General features: G+C 48.9%; 1 protein-coding gene across 7 annotated transcripts in view; it reads left to right on the plus strand.

Moving 5' to 3' along the window:
- E4F1 (E4F transcription factor 1) overlaps positions 1 to 17,095 on the plus strand; it is a 124,382-nt gene extending 107,287 nt beyond the window's left edge. For 5 of the 7 annotated variants that reach the window (XM_063934715.1, XM_063934712.1, XM_063934713.1 and 2 more), the window contains 5 exons: positions 2,607 to 2,827; positions 4,346 to 4,544; positions 5,727 to 5,884; positions 16,350 to 16,415; positions 16,536 to 17,095. In XM_063934715.1, coding sequence (XP_063790785.1) covers positions 2,607 to 2,827; positions 4,346 to 4,544; positions 5,727 to 5,884; positions 16,350 to 16,415; positions 16,536 to 16,877 — 986 coding nt within the window. In that variant the 3' untranslated portion in view covers positions 16,878 to 17,095. The remainder of the gene's footprint in view (positions 1 to 2,606; positions 2,828 to 4,345; positions 4,545 to 5,726; positions 5,885 to 16,349; positions 16,416 to 16,535) is intronic. The other 2 variants (XM_063934714.1, XM_063934718.1) reach the window with 1 other exon arrangement.
- Positions 17,096 to 21,469: the final 4,374 nt, after the last annotated feature.

The raw sequence follows: 21,469 nt of genomic DNA on the forward strand, positions 1-21,469 counted from the left end.
AATCTGATATATCACATAGTGAAAGGATAGTATAAGCAATAAATCTTCAGGGCGTGATTCAGAGTGGCTAGCAATGCCAATTTCACATAGTTCAGTGATTATTTGCAGCTGAGCATAAGTGAAGATTTTTGAAAACAGCCCCTTGCCCACATGGCTTATGCGTTTCGTTGACTGTATGCACAGAGGTGCTACTGCATTCAAATCAGACAGTATCAGCGAGGTGGCGGAAAAAGATGGGCGTTCCAGGGCAGTGACTGGGAGGTGGCTAGCAGTGCATACAGTGGGCGTATTGTGGGAGTGTCACAGGCGTGTCATTGCAAGCGGCTGCGTTCCAAATCATACATACGCAAGCATAGGAGGCCGCAGTCGGACAAAGACACTGCACTTGCCACATGGCTGCTGCAATTTGATGGTGCGACCAGAGGTGGTGCCAGTCGGCGTGCATGAGTGCTAAAAGTGAGCGTCTCTGACCTTGCACTTTCGGCCGCACGGATCTACACAAGGGGAGTAGTTTGCAAGTCATTTGCATAAACTCTTAAGGCAGGAGACCGCCAATACACACTGCTGCATTCACTTTTGCTTGCGACTCTGAATCAGCCCTGTAGTACGTTCAGGATGCAGGAAAGCATTCTGTATATTGCCAGGCCTCTTCTGAAAGGCGTATTATTTGCTCTCAGTCAACATTACATGTAAAAGTGTTAAACTGAATGTGTGCCAGTTTGTTGCTATTCATTATACGCTACCATATTTCTAGTTCAGACCTCCTTTCATATAAATATCCAGTTGTCACAAAAATATCACCATGACAAAGGATGTGCACACGTACAAGGAGTGTGCAGTACGTTTCTGGATGCACTAAAGGTATTACATTTACAAAAAAAGTGAACAAAACATTTTTACAAATACAAGTTTTCGCCAGAGGAGTCTATGCAAAGCTGCATGTGCTCAAACCACTTGGTGAAGCAGCTGGACCAGTCCCAAGCAGGTATGTCTTCTACATGCTGGATGCAGGTCTCCACTGCAGCTTCCAGTGACTGAAAATGATTCCCACGCATGTTGCGCTTGATTTGTGGGAACACGAAGAAGTCGCAGGAGGGCAGATCAGGACTGTACGATGGATGACCAAGCTCCCGGATGTTTTCATGGACCAGAAGAATCCATCACTTTCATGGACATATAGGCAGGTGATGGAGAAGGGCACCACAAGCGCGAGTTCTTGGACAGTACCTGGAAATGATTTGTAGAACTTACAGCAGGCATTGGTTGACGTACCAGTCCCCAGTGTGTGTGCTGATGCACGAGTGATACGTTAGCTACATGACCAGTCTTAGCCCAAAAACAGCCACCATCTGCTTGGCCGCGTTGCGCTCACAGCGGAACTGGGTCCACTGGACTGACTGTTATTTGGTCTCAGGGTCGATTGAAACTGTAGATTTAGGATTCATTGCCACGGATGATCCCTCAGACAGTTTGAGCTACTGCCATCCAATCTGACCAGCATGTTGCAGCACCAGGTCACCTTGAGTCAGCTGATGGGGCACCCAGCATGCACAAAACGTGCTCAGGCCAAGCTTTTCATGGATCCCGATGAGATTCCTATCTCCTTCTCTCACAGGGCCACAGTCACCGTGGCGTACAACTCAAGTATGGCCTACACGGGAACAACAGGGACCATCTCCCGCTCAGGGTTCGGGATGGTAATGCCTCTCCAAAAGCAGCACGCAGACGGTCAAAACTCCTCTTCTGTCGCAGACCACTCTTGTAGTCGTAGAAGATCATGGCTCTCCAGTGACCTCTGTTGTGCTCCAAAACCGGTTTGTGAATGAAGTGAACATGCTGACATCTTTGGTGTACAGTTCTGCTTATATACGGTTCTGATTCCTGACATTTCACGAGCTTTAGTCCGAGATTACAGTTCACAACCAGTCAGATTGTGTCTACTCTACCTATGCACTGACATCCGGAAACTTATTAGCTCACCGCTCGTATAGTATAAATAAGACATGGAATTAACTTCTGCAGTTACATGACCATTTATGGGGATGACCACTGAACACCCTCAGCGGAGGTTCTTAGTGTATTGGGCCAGTGTATGTTTAGGGTGTTCAGCTCCAGTTTGGATAAAGAAAAAAAAAACCAATCACAAATTAAAAATAATCCTTGTTAAAACAGTCCTCAACAAATCATGACTGGGATTTATTGAGGAAGACATCTGACAGCATGCCTTCATGTATATATTGGATAATGCTGCACCGGAGCAGATGTCTGATTACTATTGGCTGGTGAGGCCCAGTGTACTCCATCCTCTGAATACTTATTGGCTGCCAGCATACAGGACAGAGAAGGATCACAGGCAATTAGGGGTCTATGTACTAAGCCATGGAGAGAGATAAAGTCAATCAGCTCCTAACTGCCATGTTACAGGTTATGTTTGAAAAATGACAGGAGCTGGTTGGTTGGTACTTTTATTTCTCTCCGCTTTATCTCTCTCCAAGGCTTAGTAAATAGACACTTTAGATTTAAAATGACGGCAGAGTTGAAATCTAACAATGCTGTCAAACCTGTGATATATTGGTGAGACGATGCTGTAACGTCCGTTCTCTCAGCAGGCTGCAAGCTGTATTGCTGCGATCAGTGTGGCCGGGAGTTCCTGAAAGCACATCTGCTGCGGAAGCACCAGGAGTCCCACGGCAATATCCGAAAATATAAATGCGGAGAGTGTGGGAAGTTGTACAAAACCGTAGCACATGTGAAGGGTCACATGAGAGTACACTCTGACGACAGGCCGTATCCATGTACAAAGTGTGGGAAAAGATACAAAACCAAGGTGAGAGGGCCATTGTGTTGGTGAGTGTCGTGCTGAAGCACTAATGCACTACTGGGGGTATCCTATAATAATGGCATAGCTCTGTGTGATTCTGAGTTGTGCGTACGGGGGGGTGTATGGAAGTTTGTTCCTGATGGAAATTTTGCACCTGATATGGAGCTGGTGCAGTCGCTGCTACTAATGGTTGGGTGGGTGGCGCGGATGTCAGCTTGCAGATGCATGAACACCTCGCATTAGCCCTACGGATCCTGATATTAGCATAAAGTAATAAATTGGCCTTCCGCATCTACAGCCACTTTGCTTGATCAGCCTCATTGTGTGTCATCAAAACCTTACCTGTGTGATTGGTACTTTTTAGGAATGGACATCAGTATGTGATAGTTGCAAACCATCAATGTTTTCCTGTTCTGTGTTGTGATGGATAGTTTGGGTAGTGTGTGACAGTCACGCTAGGTCAGCACTGCAGTCACTCTTGCGGTGGAACTGACAGCACTTCTCCCTCGCACAGAGCAGCAGCAGCCCGACTGACGTTATCTGCATTGACCGCATACCTACTGCTACCTAGGCCGAAAGGTGCGCTGTGTCTATACTGTGCGTTTGTTACTCCATACAGTCCAGACAGCCACAGTGTGTGTTTCTGAGATGCTCCTACTAGCATAGTATGTCTCCCTACTGTTCAGCTGCGCTGTATGTAATACTGCTGCCGAGGCGGTGGCAGTTGTGTGTTGTCCTATCCTGCTCCGCCTACACCAACTGTGGCCGGCCGCGCTACGCACATGTGTGGCGAGAGGTATTGCTCTTGCGCAAACCCGGATTACTTTGCATGACTTGAAATTACCAGTGAAGGAAAAATCAATTCTGGATGCTTATCCTTTTAATTGCAAGCCGTACTGCAAGTGCTTAACTTTCTTGGTGCTTTGACACATTCAGAGTCTCTGGTATAGAATCGGGACTTTCAATGGTATATGGCTGCAGGAGATGGCATGAAGCCTGCTGCCAGGGACGGGATTTCAGTGCCAGGTCTTGTGGCAGTAGTGACAACAGGACTTGCCAAGTGGATCCATACTAATAAATGGGGTTCATGTTTAAATTAATGTTTGCTTTATTACTCCACCATTTGATGGCTGCTGTTGTTTTTATTTGCAATTGCCTATCTGTCAATCAAACCACAGCGGATGTGACAGGTCTGTAGACCCGTGATACCAAGCCAAGTTCTCTTACCTGCCACAAGTGAGAGCTTTATGCGATAGCACATGGCAGGAGGACCTAGCACTATTCTAGATCCGCACATGACATTATAGTAGATATGAAAGCTTTTTGGAAACGGTAGTCTGCAGAGCTGCCAAATCGTATACAATGCATACTGGAACAGTGAGCTGCAACGGTGTATACTGTCCGTATACTGCTTGTTTGCTGGATCTCTTATTTTTCAAAATAATTGAAGAACTCCTTTAATTGATAAAACCATCCTGCTGGAAGCGTGGCCATCCCTCACTATTCCTTCACCTCTTTCTGCAGAACGCCCAGCAGGTCCATTTCCGCACCCACCTGGCGGAGAAGCCTTTTGTCTGTCAGTTCTGTCCTCACAGCTTCAGGGAGAAGGGATCTCTGGTGCGGCACATTAGGCACCACACAGGCGAGAAACCCTTTGTATGCCAGAAATGTGGACGAGGGTTTGCAGAACATGGAACTTTAAACCGACACCTGAAAACAAAAGGTAGATGTCCTTGTCAGTATATACCTGTTGTGTTTAGAATAGATACAGTAATTGTAGCTGGTCTGTTCCACTTGTAATATTACAGAGTTTATTACCGATAGTCCAAGATCTGGTTTGGAAGACTTTTCCACCTTTCACAGGTTGACCTGTAATGTTATGGCCCCCATATATCAGCGGCCACGATTCCCTGACCCCCCTGACACCACTGATCGGTGATCCGTCTGGGAAATTAACAGTGTTAAAAATGCCTGATTTTATGACCCAGCTGATGCATGGAACCATTAAAAGCGCTGTAAGTGTGATCAGTTATGTAGAGGAGGTTATGTGGTCTCCGGTAGGCTTCTAAGGCCTTGTGGTTTTCCAACTTTCTAACAAGAACAATGTTCTCATTTTACCAGTGTACCTTAAGGCCCGTACACACTGGCCGACATATCGGCCGTTCTCTTGAACGGCCGATATATCGCGGGTCCGTCGGCCAGTCAGTGTGTACGGCCGATACGTCTGTGAACTCTGTTGTTCAGACGTATCGCGTCTGCCCCGCAGCACAGCCGACGGCCAATATATCTACTGATATATTGGCGCGTCGCTGTGTGTGTACCGACCGCCCATACACATGCTGCGGCGTCCGGCGGTGATTGACAGCTGAACTGGGCGGGCGTGTGTACACGCCCGCCCAGTTCATGACGTCAGTCCCCGACAGATCGGGCAGTGTGTATGCACAGCACACTGCCCGATCCATCCATAGATATATCTGCCGATCAATTGATCGGCAGATATATTTTCCAGTGTGTACCCACCTTAAGTCTACTTAATTATATTGTGTGCCATGTTGTATGAGACAGATCAAACACTTCCAAGTTATTATTATTATTATTATTATTATTTTATGTTATGGGCATTATAAAGGATGGGGGGGATTCAGTTTACATAATTACGTTACTTTAAAGAGCATCTAAATAATAATAATATCCTTACCTACACTGAATGTGTTGGCATGCTCAGAGACTTCTGCATTTGGACCCAGCACCGTTAATGGTGGTGCACATTTGCGCTGGTGGTAGCAGTTACTGCCTGCCGATTACCCTCAAAGGCTCCCCAAAATGAGGCAGTCACAAACTAGTAGGAGACCCACATTTGTTATTTCCCAGACAATTACAATCTGTCACTTCTAACAATCTCCAGGTGGTTGCATGGGACCTCAGCAAACCGTAGGACAGATCATGTCTGAAAACAGCAACAGCTCAGAAGCCATGAGTACAACTCTGATCACCGAGGAGCCACATACGGTGCTAGTCGAGTTCTCTTCAGTGGTCGCCGACACTCAGGAATACATTATCGAGGTAACTACCTTGTGACAAAAATGGTCCCACTGTTTATAGCTGGCTTGAAACGAAACTCTCTCCAGAAACTTTTGTACAGTTCTTGTTTTGCCAGAATCTGTAGTTGTTCCAAAATATGTGGTCGGTTGTTGTGAGGTGGTCTTGCAAGTTAAAGGGGGACTAAGGTGCCCATTCAGAGATGGACGCGGACGCTGTGTACAGACACATGGCTGCGTCCATCTGGTCTACGCACGCACACCAGCCGTGCTTGTGTGCGAACATTTTCCTTGTGGCGGCTGCAAGGTGATTGACAGTGCCGGGCCGTGTTGTGGTAGCCGAAACGAGGGCGTGTCGTGAGCGGTTTCGGGAAGGATGCTTGGCGTCACACGCAGCCGCTCCAATAGAAAAAAATGGTGGATGGACCGCCCGCCAAGCCAGCCAGGCTGCGCATGCAGGGGTCGACCTTAAATCAATATGTGCGCAATAAAATTGCGACCACATCGAGGGGCGGCACCACACACATGCTTTATTTGTGTAAATAAATGTATAGAAAACTAAATCATACAGTAAAGGCCCCCACTACTCAGACTTGTCTGAACTGCAGATCGCATCAGATTTATCTTGAACTCTCCCGGGAGCATCCCGGGAATCGTATCGGACCCTGGCTTTTATTTTCTCTACATTCACTTCAGATATATCTGATGCGATCTATCATGTGCCAGATCGCATCAGATATATCTGATGCACACATGCTACATGTGATTGATCTGATGCAGCTGCTGCTGCCGCCGCGTTCTGTGGTGGGTGGGAGTGGCCAGGGAGATGCCAGTCAAATGACGCGTCAGATGAATCTGATCAGATACATCTGAAGTAAAAGAAACACTCCGATGTGCACCTGTTTTCTTCAGATTCAGATAAATAGTTATGGCAGCCTCAAAGATCTGTAGTTCAGACTTATCTGACACGGGAGTGTGCATCGGATCGGAAGAGCCATCCGATGTGACACTTTTCTTCAGATTTTTTGGTCAGATGCGCCGAAATCTGAAGAAAAGTGCCCAAATTGGACTAGTGGATGGCGGCCTTTAGACTTCAGTAAGCGTTTATAAAAGGGTTACTAATCATTCTGGTAGCTGCTACCATTCTGTACACAATGGACTGTGTAACCTTCTTCATTTTGCCTCATAAATCATATTTTAGTTACACACGTCTATTAAAATATTACGATACAGCTGGGATTGTGAAATTTGCAGATTCCAAGACAAAAAGAAATAACTTGTTGCTGGTTCAAGACTTCTGGTTTGGAGTCGATGCACTAGTGAATCAATGTTTGTCTGTGTCCCATAATCCTTGTATGGCATCCATATAATATTATATAATGATCCCCTCATAGTACTGTAGCTGTGGGGAGCAGTCTAGTGCCTGTGGGTGTATCTGTCCGTGATGACGTGATGTGGGACTCAAAGGGTCTGAAAATGGCAGCACTGGCATAAGGTTTGTGCATATACAGAGGAGTAACCTGTAACTAGGGATAGCTAATGTAGTTGCCATAATTAACCACTTAACTGCAAAAAAAAATTCCTTCCAAAACTGTCCAGAACTAACCAGGTATTTAAAAAAAAAAAAAGTATGCCTAGGGGTTGTCTCGCAGCAATCAGTGTCCATAGGCCCCCATTATAAAATCACTAAATCACTTCCCATTCCCCATTAGCAAGAGACTCCCCCCTTCCCACAAACACACGCCCTTAGTAGTAACAGAATCTCTTATTTAGAAAATAAGATTTATGTTCTTACCTGGGTAAATCTTTTTTTTCTAGGAGGCACAGGGATAAACGGAGGGTATAGGAAGGCTGAGGACTGAGTAAGGGCACCAAAGTATTACAGAACTCTTCCCAGAAGCCCTCAGTCCTCCTCTCTTATATACCCTGCCCGCTGACCTCGGCCCGCCAGTTTTTAGTTATCAAGACCCCAGCAGGGACGAGGAAAGGAGGAAGGAGGACTATCACACAGACATAGCCATACATAGCCATTAACTGTACACACCCACTAACAGGGGAACAATGTCAAGCAAGCCAGGTGCGTGAAGGGAAGGCGCCCAGTGCCCCCTATAGACTCAAAGAAAAAGATTTACCCAGGTAAGAACATAAATCTTATTTTCTCTGACGTCCTAGTGGATGCTGGGAACTCCGTAAGGACCATGGGGGAATAGCGGCTCCGCAGGAGACTGGGCACAACTAAAGAAAGCTTTAGGTCACCTGGTGTGCACTGGCTCCTCCCACTATGACCCTCCTCCAAGCCTCAGTTAGATCTTGTGCCCGGCCGAGGTTGGATGCACACTAGGGGCTCTCCTGAGCCCTTAGAAAGAAAGTATAGATTTAGGTTTTTTATTTTCAGTGAGACCTGCTGGCAACAGGCTCACTGCAGCGAGGGACTAAGGGGAGAAGAAGCGAACTCGCCTGCTTGCAGCCGGATTGGGCTTCTTAGGCTACTGGACACCATTAGCTCCAGAGGGATCGACCGCAGGCCCAGTCCTTGGTGTTCGGTCCCGGAGCCGCGCCGCCGTCCCCCTTACAGAGCCAGAAGCAAGAAGAGGTCCGGAAAATCGGCGGCAGAAGACATCAGTCTTCACCAAGGTAGCGCACAGCACTGCAGCTGTGTGCCATTGCTCCTCATACACACTTCACACTCCGGTCACTGAGGGTGCAGGGCGCTTGGGGGGGGCGCCCTGAGCAGCAATAAAAACACCTTGGCTGGCAAAAATACCACAATATATAGCCCCAGAGGCTATATATGTGGTAAATACCCCTGCCAGAATCCAGAAAAAAGCGGGAGAAAAGTCCGCGAAAAAGGGGCGGAGCTATCTCCCTCAGACACACTGGCGCCATTTTCTCTTCACAGTGCAGCTGGAAGAAAGCTCCCCAGGCTCTCCCCTGTAGTTTTCAGGCTCAAAGGGTTAAAAAGAGAGGGGGGGCACTAAATTTAGGCGCAATATTATATATACAAGCAGCTATTGGGGAAATTTCACTCAGTTATAGTGTTAATCCCCACATTATATAGCGCTCTGGTGTGTGCTGGCATACTCTCTCTCTGTCTCCCCAAAGGGCTTTGTGGGGTCCTGTCCGCAGTCAGAGCATTCCCTGTGTGTGTGCGGTGTGTCGGTACAGCTGTGTCGACATGTTTAATGAGGAGGCTTATATGGTGACGGAGCACATGCCGATAAATGTGATGTCGCCCCCTGTGGGGCCGACACCAGAGTGGATGGTTAGGTGAAAGGTATTAACCGACAGTGTCAACTCCTTACATAAAAGGGTGGATGACGTAACAGCTGTGGGACAGCCGGCTTCTCAGTCCGCGCCTGCCCAGGCGTCTCAAAGGCCATCAGGGGCTCAAAAAAACGCCCGCTCACTCAGATGGCAGACACAGATGTCGACACGGAGTCTGACTCCAGTGTCGACAAGGTTGAGACATATACACAATCCACTAGGAACATCCGTGACTTAATCCCGGCAATAAAAAATGTGTTACACATTTCTGACATTAACCCAAGTACCACTAAAAAAGGGTTTTATGTTTGGGGAGAAAAAGCAGGCAGTGTTTTGTTCCCCCATCAGATGAATGAATGAAGTGTGTGAAAAGCGTGGGTTCCCCCCGATAAGAAACTGGTAATTTCTAAAAAGTTACTGATGGCGTACCCTTTCCCGCCAGAGGATAAGTTACGCTGGGAGATATCCCCTAGGGTGGATAAGGCGCTCACACGGTTGTCAAAAAAGGTGGCACTGCCGTTTTAGGAACGGCCACTTTGAAGGTACCTGTTGATAAAAAGCAGGAGGCTATCCTGAAGTCTGTATTTACACACTCAGGTACTAGACTGAGACCTGCAGATCGTGCTGCTGCAGCGTGGTCGGTGACCCTGTCACACATGAGAACATATTAAAGACGTCGTCTTATATATGAGGGATGCACAGAGGGATATTTTGCCGGCTGGCATCCAAAATGAATGTAATGTCCATTCTGTCAGGAGGGTATTAGAGACCTGTCACTGGACAGGTGATGCTGACTTTAAAAGGCGCATAGAGACTCTGCCTTATAAGGGTGAGGAATTATTTGGGGATGGTCTCTGGGACCTCGTATCCATTACCTCAGGTTTCCTCACAGACTAAGAAAGCACTGTATTATCAGGTACAGTCCTTTCGGCTTCAGAAAAGCAAGCGGGTCAAAGGCGCTTCCTTTCTGTACAGAGACATGGGGAGAGGGAAAAAGCTGCACCAGTCAGCCTGTTCCCAGAATCAAAATTCTTCTCTCGCTTCCTCTTGAGTCCACAGCATGACGCGGGGGCTCCACAGGTGTAGCCAGGTACGGTGGGGGGCCGTCTCAAAAATTTCAGCGATCAGTGGGCTCGCTCACAGGTGGATCCCTGTTTCATTCAAGTAGTATTTCAGGGGTACAAGCTGGAATTCGAGATGTCTCCCCCCCGCCGTTTCCTCAAATATGCCTTGCCGACAACTCCCTCAGGCAGGGAGGCTGCGCTAGAGGCAATTAATAAGCTGTATTCCCAGCAGGTAATACTCAAGGTGCCCCTACTTCAACAAGGACGGGGTTACTATTCCACACGGTTTGGGGTACCGAAACCGCATGGTTCGGTGTGACCCATTTTATATTTAAAATCCTTGAACACATACATAAAAAAATCAAGTTCAAGATGGAATCGCTCAGGGCGGTTATTGCAAGCCTGGACGAGGGGGATTACATGGGATCCCGGGACATCAAGGATGCTTACCTGCATGTCCCCATTTACCATCCTCGCCAGGTGTACCTCAGATTTGTGGTACAGGATTACCATTACCAAGTCCAGACACTGCCGTTTGGACTGTACATGGCACCGAGGGTGTTTACCAAGGTAATGGCCGAAATGATGATACTCCTTCGAAAAAAGGGAGTTTTAATTATCCCGTACTTGGACAATCTCCTTATAAGGGCAAGGTCCAAGGAGCAGTTGCTAGTCGGGGTAGCACTATTTTGGAAAGTGCTACAACAGCACGGTTGGATTCTAAACAGTCCAAAGTCACAGCTGGTTCCTACGACAAGTCTACTGTTCCTGGGGATGGTTCTGGACACAGAACAGAAATAAGTGTTTCTCCCGGAGGAGAAAGCCAAGGAACTGTCATCTCTAGTCAGAGACCTCCTGAAGCAAAAACAGGTATCGGTGCATCATTGCACGCGAGTCCTGGGAAAAAATGGTAGCTTCCTACGAAGCAATCCCATTCGGCAGGTTCCATGCAAGAGGGCCGCAGGTTCGGCATACAGGACTAGGTCCTAGTGACCATGGATGCCAGCCTTTGAGGCTGGGGGGCAGTCACACAGGGAAAAAACTTCCAGGGACTTTGGTTAAGTCAAGTGACTTCCCTACACATAAATATTCTGGAACTGAGGGCCATTTACAATGCCCTGAGTCAGGCAAGGCCTCTGCTTCAAAACCAGCCGGTACTGATCCAATCAGACAACATCACGGCAGTCGCCCATGTAAACCAACGGGGCGGCACAAGAAGCAGGATGGCGATGGCAGAAGCCACAAGGATTCTCCGATGGGCGGAAAATCATGTGTTAACACTGTCAGCAGTGTTCATTCCCGGAGTGGACGACTGGGAAGCAGATCTTCTCAGTGGACACGACCTTCACCCGGGAGAGTGGGGATTTCATCCAGAAGTCTTCCAAAGGATTGTACACCATTGGGAAAGGCCACAGGTGGACATGATGGCGTCCCGCCTCAACAAAAAGCTATAAAAGATATTGCGCCAGGTCAAAGGACCCTCAGGCGATAGCTGTGGACGCTCTGGTAACACCGTGGGTGTACCAGTCGGTTTATGTGTTCCTCCCTCTGCCTCTCATACAAAAGGTACTGAGAATAATAGGAAGGCGAGGAGTAAGAACGATACTCGTGGTTCCGGATTGGCCAAGAAGAGCTTGGTACCCAGAACTTCAAGAAATTATATCAGAGGACCCATGGCCTCTGCCGCTCAGACAGGACCTGCGGCAGCAGGGGCCCTGTCTGTTCCAAGACTTACCGCGGCTACGTTTTGACGGCATGGCGGTTGAACGCCGGATCCTAAAGGAAAAGGGCATTCCGGAGGAAGTCATTCCTACGCTGATTCAAGCCAGGAAAGATGTAACTGCAAAACATTATCACCGCATATGGCGAAAATATGTTGCTTGGTGTGAGGCCAAAAAAGGCCCCAACAGAGGAATTTCAACTAGGTCGATTTCTGCATTTCCTACAAGCAGGAGTGTCTATGGGCCTAAAATTAGGCTCCATTAAGGTACAGATCTCGGCTCTGTCGATTTTCTTCCAAAAAGAACTAGCTTCAGTACCTGAAGTTCAGACATTGTAAAAGGAGTGCTGCATATTCTGCCCCGGGTTGTGCCTCCAGTGGCACCTTGGGTTCTCAACGTGGTGTTGAGTTTCTTAAAATCACATTGGTGTGAGCCACTAAAAACCGTGGATCTAAAATATCTCACGCGGAAAGTGGTCATGTTATTGGCCTTGGCTTCGGCCAGGCGTGTATCAGAATTGGCGGCTTTGTCATATAAAAGTCCTTATCTGATTTTCCATATGGATAGGGCAGAATTGAGGACTCGTCCCCAGTTTCTCCCTAAGGTGATATCAGCTTTTCACTTGAACCAACTATTGTAGTGCCTGCGGCTACTAGGGACTTGGAGGATTCCAAGTTACTGGACGTAGTCAGGGCCTTGAAAAATTATGTTTCCAGGACGGCTAGAGTCAGGAGAACTGACTCGCTGTTTATCCTGTATGCACCCAGCAAACTGGGTGCTCCTGCTTCTAAGCAGACTATTGCTCGCTGGATTTGTAGCACAATTCAGCTGGCGCATTCTGCGGCTGGACTACCGCAGCCAAAATCTGTAAAAGCCCATTCCACAAGGAAGGTGGGCTCATCTTGGGCAGCTGCCCGAGGGGTCTCGGCTTTCCAACTTTGCCGAGCTGCAACTTGGTCAGGGGCAAACACGTTTGCTAAATTCTACAAAATTGATACCCTGGCTGAGGAGGACCTGGAGTTCTCTCATTCGGTGCTGCAGAGTCATCCGCACTCTCCTGCCCGTTTGGGAGCTTTGGTATAATCCCCATGGTCCTTACGGAGTTCCCAGCATCCACTAGGACGTCAGAGAAAATAAGATTTTACTCACCGGTAAATCTATTTCTCGTAGTCCGTAGTGGATGCTGGGCGCCCATCCCAAGTGCGGATTGTCTGCAATACTTGTATATAGTTATTGCCTAACTAAAGGGTTATTGTTGAGCCATCTGTTGAGAGGCTCTGTTATATTCATACTGTTAACTGGGTATTGTATCGCGAGTTATACGGTGTGATTGGTGTAGCTGGTAAGAGTCTTACCCGGGATTCAAAATCCTTCCTTATTATGTCAGCTCGTCCGGGCACAGTGTCCTAACTGAGGCTTGGAGGAGGGTCATAGTGGGAGGAGCCAGTGCACACCAGGTGACCTAAAGCTTTCTTTAGTTGTGCCCAGTCTCCTGCGGAGCCGCTATTCCCCCATGGTCCTTACGGAGTTCCCAGCATCCACTACGGACTACGAGAAATAGATTTACCGGTGAGTAAAATCTTATTTTCTTCTTCGTCCACTATGGGGCACAGGGATAAACGCTGGGACGTCCAAAAGCTGTCAACTCAAGGGTGGGAACGCTCCTGGACTGCGCTGAGAACACAACGCCCAAAGGTGGCGTCCTGGGAAGCAAAGGTGTTAAAGGCATAAAACCTGACAAAAGTGGCAGCAGTGGACCACATAGCTGCCCTGCAGAGCTGTTCAGCCGAGGCTCCCCGGCTAGCAGCCCAAGAAGGACCAACAGAATGAGTGGAATGGGCTGTAACCCTCGCAGGGAGAGGAAGACTGGCTGCCGTATAGGCATGCTGGACAGTCAAATGGAGCCTTCAAGCGATAGACTGCTTCGTAGCAGGCCATCCCCGCTTGTGAGAGTCATAGAGGACGAACAAAGCGTCCGACCTGCGGAGGTCCTTAGTCCGGTCGACATAAATCCGGAGAGCCCACACCACGTCTACTGTAGCCTCCAAAGCCGAGGAAGCAGAAAAGGCCGGAACCACAATTTCCTGATTGATGTGGAAACAGGAGACCACCTTAGGCAGCTTACCTAACCGGGTCCGCAGGACCGCACAATCCGAATGGTACACCAGAAAAGGGGAGCGCCCTGAGGTCAGAAACACGGCGAGCAGATGAAATGGCCAGAAGAAATACCGTTTTCTATGTGAACCATTTAAGTTCGACCTTGTCCAAAGGTTTAAACGGCACTGACTGAAGGATCCGAAGAAGCAACGACAAGTACCACGAAGCAACCGGAGGCACAAATGGAGGGTGTACATGGAGTAAACCCTGCAAAAGGTCCTAAAGTCCGGCATGTGAGCCTGCCGACATTAAAAGAGGACAGAAAGGGCAGAAACCTGGACCTTGAGGGAGGAAAGGCTAAGGCCCAGATCAAGCCCCGACTGGAGAAATGACAAAAACCGTGAAAGGAGGAAAGACCGCAGGCTAAACTGCCGCTGGGAACACCAAGAGAAGAAAGCCTTCCAGACTGGGTGATAAACTCGGGATGAAGACTGTTTCCTAGCTCGAAGCATGGTCGTGATAACCTTCCGAGAAAAGCCCTTCTTTCTCAGGACGGATGTCTCAAGAGCCACGCCATCAAAGCCAATACGGATGTAGACATGGGCCCTGGGACAGAAGATCTGGCTACCGCGGAAGACAGAGAGGGGCGCCGATGGAGAGACTCCGCAGATCCGCGTACCAACCGCTATGTGGCCAATCTTGGGCGAGGAGAATCATTGTGCCCCCCTCCAGCTTGAATTTGCAAAGTACCCGCAACAGCATTGAGATTGGAGGAAAGACATATACCAGTGGAAACTCCCATGGAACTGTTAAGGCATCCACCAAGAAGGCTGCCTGATCTCTTGTGCGAGCGCAGAACTTTGGAACTTGGTGGTTGTGCCGAGACGCCATCATGTCTATGTCTGGAAGTCCCCATCGACGAACCGGCAACGAAAGACCTCAGGATGGAGGGCCCATTCTCCGGAATGCATGTCCTGGTGACTTAGGAAGTCCGCCTCCCAGTTGAGGACTCCCGGGATGAATATTCCCGATAGCGCGGGAAGATGCCGCTCCGCCCAATGGAAGATGTGCGTTGCCTCTGGCATTGCCCCACAACTGCAGGTGCCACACTGTCGATTTATGTAGGCGACTGCGGTCGCGTTGTCCGATTTGAATCTTGACTGGTCGACCCTGAAGGAGAGATCGTGCTGCTCGGAGGGCTCTGTATATGGCTCTGAGCTCCAGGACATTGATGGGAAGCTTGCTTTCCTGGGCAGTCCAACGTCCTTGGAATATATACTGGTCGGAGACTGCACCCCATCCCCGCAGGATGGCATCCGTGGTGAGCAGGATCCAAAAGGGGCGTCCCTAATTCAGGTTGGACCGAAGAAGCCACTACGAAAGGGAGTACCGCTCTTCTCTGGACAGGACAATTGACTGTCCTGCGATGTGCAGGTGGGATCCATTCCATTTGGCTAGCACTTCCAACTGAAGAGGTCGCGAATGAAACTGTGCGTACTGTACCATGTCGAAAGTGGCCACCATGGACCCCAGGATGCGCATACAAGCCTGTATGGACACCCTGCGGTGAAGAAGAAAATGTTGAATCTTGGATTGAAGAGTTCGAATATTGATCAACTCTGAATTACCGCCTCAGTTCTCAGCCTTCCTGTACCCAGCTTTTACCCCTGTGCCCCCTAGTGGACGAAGAAGTCCCCCCCCCCCCCCCCCCCCCCTTCCCTGTAAAAATCTGATGGTTTTTGTACCCAGCTATGAACAGTGTAAAAATATTAAAATATCTCGCTCCCATGGGCACCACTCCCCCCTCCTGCACATGCAGACCAGAGAGGAGAGGAGCGTGTGTAAAGGGAGACTAATGATCCGCCCCCCCTTCTGCTGCTGCTGATCTCTGGACTTGCAGGGATCAGCCAAATAGTGCTTGGGGTGGGGAAACTAAGTTCCCCTCCTCGCACTTTGGTCCCTGGCGTATGCACTCCAGAATGCTGTTTGCACGGGGAGTCAGAGGAGATCCGTTCTGCACATCTGTGGAATGGATCATCTCGTCAAAAACTGGGGAACACAGCGCGGTCGCATGTGACGTGCCCTTTTCGGCTGAAGCACTGCTGGCTGCACCAGGTAATTGGTTAATAAGCATGTAAATGTCAGGTCACTGTGTGGGGGGAGCTTCAGCTGTCTGTAGTGCAGTGGGGAGGTAATACTGTATATTATTAAGGAGCTGCAGTGGAACCCAAGTGAACAACACATGATCTTCAGGGTTCTATATAATGAAATTGTAACTAGTAATGATCCTTTAAGTAAAATATTTGGACTGTTCTAAATATGTTGTATCTCTGCATGAACACAGGATGCTACTGAAGATTTAGAGACCAATGAGGCTGCGGAGCTGTTACAGAGTACCGGGACACATGAGGTGAGCTATGTTCTGATAGGAAATATACTCTACTGGAATCACAAGCTCACAGCTGGTAGTACAGTGGAAAACTAGAACGTTGTCTTTACTACAGGTAAACTCTTACATATGTCTCCACAGGTAGACAACCATATTCTGAAGGTAGTCCAGCAGATTGTGAGTGCAGCCAGCCCAGGCCAGCAGATCATTGTACAGAATGTGACCCTGGATGACAGTATAGAGCCCTGCATAGAGGAAGTCCCTACTACCGACACTATTACCATAGCGACACCCGAATCCCTCACTGAACAGGTTACCATGACTCTGGCCTCTGCAATCAGAGATGGAACCGTTCTAACAAAAAGGACCTCCACAGAGGAGGAAGAGCTGGTACCAGAGGATGTGGAAATGGAGGAACAGGTTGGAGAGTTTGTTATAACATCACACGACGGGGAGGTAGAGGTTCAGACTGTTATCGTGTAGCTGTCTACATTTGATGTGACTTAAAGATAACAGGGTTCCAAATTTCTCTGCTGTGACCAACAAGAGAATCTTGCATGGCATCATACACTAGATGGCGCTATGACCCAGGCCCTAGTGTGATGCCTTCACTGCTAGACCAATGAGAGATTCGGAGATGAACATTTCTAGCTATATTTGAACTGTTTAAGTGATAATATAGAAGTAAAGGGCAAAATACTTGGAGGCTTTTCTTTTTAAACTACTGGTGCATTAATATGTATTTTTATCAAAATGCCTGGAAGGCGCTGATTGTGTCTGAGGTAACTGTCTGTAAGCTCATAATAATACTTGTGCCTTGGAGTCTTGCATCTGAATCCTTCAGCATACACAGAGGCCGGACCTGTGCACTGGTATCTTCTACTGATGTCCGTATTCCTGCGGGTCGCTGCACCCATATTCTTCTCACATTGAGAAATCACTAACCAACACTGGCAACGGCTGTTCAGTGCATGGGGTGTGGTATGTTCCTACTGCACAGCGCCCCCTGGAGGAATGTTCATTGTAAATTAATCCCTGAGCTTTTAGGCTTTTCAGGGCACTGGCGGAATAATGTCATCTTCACATACACCTCTCTCATATCGGTGACCAGTGTATGAAAATACTGCAGCCAATCTGATTCCTAAAGAACCATGTCTGGTTAATTATCCTGAGTTTTTAAATCCACATCTTGGTGCAACAGATGCTGTGTCACTTCTGGACTACATAAACAGAACGGAGAGAACCGTAACACCTGGCATGGAGAATTGGTGAACCTTTGTTTAATGTCCATCTATTGCCTACATGGCGTGGTGCCAGTTTTGTGGAAGAAACCATTCTATTCCTGAGGATCTGACATCCATTCACTATAAACTGATAATCACACAGGGCTGGTGAAATGATAGCAGTTACATTCCTATTGGTGATGGCCACACCCACAAAAATGACTTCACTCCCTCTGCAGGTGTTCTTTAAACACAAATAAGTACATGGAGGTTTGCGATCCAATTAAAAAAGAAAATATATATTTGCATAGTTTATTATGTACTGAGAATGCATCGGCTACTTTCTCCTTCATCCACTAGGGGCCACTGGAGTGCAGATACAATGGGGAAATAATAGGCAGTAACTGGGAGCTGGCACTTTAAATTTATAACCATGTGACTAGCTCCTCCCCTACTATGTTCCCCCTCCAAGCCAGTCTTATTTTAGTGCCCAAGGGAGCTGGTTCACTCTTGGGACTTCTCTGAAGAATTTTATTATTTTCTTTTTCTTTCTTACACTCACAGACTGGCAACTCTGCCACTGCCAGTCTGCACCGCGGGAGCTGCCGGCGGGGTCCCATCGCAGCTGCGTGCGGCTCGGGATGGGCCCCGGCTGAAGGAGACACTGAGCTCTCCGGAGCTGGCCGGACACCGATGCGTGCGGCGCGTGTCGGGGCTGCTCCGTCGGCAGAAGATTACGGCAGCGGTAAGTAACAGTGGCCGGACACCGCAGCGTGCGGCGCGTGTCGGGGTCACTCCATCGGAGCGGTAAGTACTCCATCCTTCCTCCGCTCCACTCTGTTGTATGTAATCAGCTTATGCTTTTTACAATTCCGTTGCAATAGCAGTCAGCCAGAGCACAGCTCCGCATTAGAGTAATTGGTGACAGTGGAGGGTCTGACTCACGTCACTTATTTATTGTTACCCACAGCATGCAAAGTGAGTGCTGCCAGTGGGTTGCTATTACTATGGACACTCCGCTCAGCTCTGCTCCCCGGCTCAATTGCCGGCGGGGGATGCATCCCCCCGCTGAGATACAGAGCGCCTGTACAAGTTTAAATTTGGCGCCATAATGGGGGGGCGGAGCCTAATCCCGATGTGGGATCTCAGCGCTCAGCAGCCCGGGCGGCTTAGAGCGCGCGCGGCGGTCAGCTTAACTAGGCTGCAGGCATTACTGGCGGGGTGGAGTGATTGTGCGGTAAGCAAGGTTACTGTTGCCCCCCTCTGCACAGATCGCCCTATCGCTCACTGTTATTTGCTAGCGCCATTACATAAAATAGGCGCCATAACGGGGGGGGGGGGGGGGGGGGCGGGGGGCGGAGCCTATCCCGCGGTGGGATCTCTGCGCCCAGCAGACCTGGCGGCTCAGCGCGCGCAGTGGATAGTTTAACTAAGCTGCGGGAGGCTTTCCACACAGTCGCCAGTGCCAGTGTGACATAGGCGCCATGGCGGGGGGGAACGGAGCTAATCCCCGATTTGGGTTATCGACGACCCCGATGTTTGACAGACGCTGGCCGCCATTTTTGCACTAATGCATAGTCTATTAAAAGCATACAAGTAGTGCAGCTCTCTGCACTAACAGATACCCAGGTTTAGTAACATATCTCAGGCTTAGCCTAATGGAGAGAGTCTCCGACTTCCAGTCAATCTCCCTGGGTTCAGATCCCAGTCAATCCTCGACTGGTCAGTATACAAAATATTATTACAATGCTCCAGGGTTGCATGGATGCCTTTAATAACTAGCGAGCGGCAAAATATCTGTACAGCCTTCACTGCAGATGATGTGTTGTTTCTCTTAACTAACCACAGCTTGCTATAATCAGTTAATGGACTTTCCACTGCTATGATCTGTCCTTCTAACTCCTCTACAGCTTTCAAATAGGGGGGTAGCTTAACTCTGTTTTCTGGGAATGGGTAGTATGTACTCGAACTAAACCGGTCTCTCAGAGACCATTAGACCGTGAAACGTGCCTGTCACTGCACGCTGTAGGGCAGGGATTACATGTGGCTATGCTCCTGTACCCCCACCCTCTTTCTGTCTTTACTACCTCAGATTCAGCACAAAAGGTTTTCTCATGTCAGAACTGTTATGAGAAGTTCACTCGGGACACAGAATTCCCTGTTACGTGAGGATTGTAAGGCTGAACCGTCCACTCAGCCCTCATGGCAGCTACAGAACGCTCCTGTTTGGACAGCTCAGCTTACGCAGGTAAGGTCGCTGTTAATCCATCCGTAATTTATCCCCAGGTTTCAAGACGAGAGGTTGCTAACCTCACCATTACAGGACTCTGCTGATGAGATGCATTTATTGGAAGAGGCGATGGATGTCCAGGTTACGGATGTCGATCGGGTTTAGGAGGAATATGAACCAGTGTCTCAAGTTCTCGAGGCGCTTATTACAACAGTTCGTCGGTAGCTGCAGGCGAAAGTGTTGGAACTGGACTCTTCAAGTCTATCGAGGTTTGTCACCAGTCAAAGACTGACAGCGACTTTTCCAGTTTCCGTTGAGCGGGATGTACTCCTGATGGCGGCCTGGAAACATCCGGACGCAAGATTCAGGTATCACACACTGTTTGTCTTCCTATCCTTTCCCCACAAATAGCAGGAAGTGAGATGGACCTCTCCAGTTATAGACCCCTCGGGGTCTCGCCTGTCCAGGATGCTGCTGGTTTTTGGCGTATCCTCGCTGAAGGAGCCGTATCATAAAAATATGCGGCAGCAAGGTTTCTACGTTACCTGGTACAGGTAAGTTGTTGGGGAAGGTTCATCCTCGGAGCTTCAGGTTATTTTTTGCGAATCTGTTTTGTATCTTTGGAGGTCTCCAAGGACATCTGTCTCCTCTGAGCCAGAATTTCCGCTTTGGCTATCTTGGCCCGAAGAACGGAGGCGTTGTCCTTTGTGGCCCTGGTCGGGAAGGATCTGCCACTGGGGGTAAGTCCACTTATCTCCCCACTGCGGCTCCAGTTCCTTGACTGGTCTTTCCTTTCGGTCCTTTCGTACCCCTTCCAGGTTTCAAGGCCATACCAGGGATGAATCTGTTACCCATGGATCTCGAGGTACAGGCCGAGGCGGTGTTTCAGCAACCTCGACTCAGCCTGATGGTATGCCCTCCACCTCTCAGTCCGCATGTCGGGCCTCTCTCACACCTGGGGGATCCCAGGGGGTAGGGGGCTTGTCTGTGGTGTTTCAGGGAGACCCGGGTACAATCCTGTACAGATACTTGGGTCAGAGATCTCATCTCTTGCGGTTATAGACAACCCACCTCTGTGGTTTCTTCACCACGGGTTTGCCGGTTTCCGTCGACAGGAGGGTCGTCCGGCAGGAGGTGTTCAAGAAGCTTCTGTCCGCAAGTGTGCTGATCCCTGTTCCCTCAAATCATCGGACTCTTTCTCAGGCTTTGTTCTCGTACTTAGGGGGTCATTCCGAGTTGTTCGCTCTGTATTTTTCTTCGCATCGCAGCGATTTTCCGCTAACTGCGCATGCGCAATGTTCGCACTGCGACTGCGCCAAGTAAATTTGCTATGCACTCACGGCATTACAAGGTTTTTTCTTCGTTCTGGTGTTCGTAGTGTGATTGACAGGGAGTGGGTGTTTCTGGGCGGAAACAGGCCGTTTTATGGGAGTGTGTGAAAAAACGCTACCGTTTCTGGGAAAAACGCGGGAGTGGCTGGAGAAACGGAGGAGTGTCTGGGCGAACGCTGGGTGTGTTTATGACGTTAAACCAGGAACGACAAGCACTGAACTGATCGCACTGGCAGAGTAAGTCTCGAGCTACTCAGAAACTGCACAGAGAAGTCTTTTCGCAATATTGCG

Source organism: Pseudophryne corroboree, chromosome 7, assembly GCF_028390025.1.
Source record: "Pseudophryne corroboree isolate aPseCor3 chromosome 7, aPseCor3.hap2, whole genome shotgun sequence".
NCBI classification, from domain to species: Eukaryota; Metazoa; Chordata; class Amphibia; order Anura; family Myobatrachidae; genus Pseudophryne; species Pseudophryne corroboree.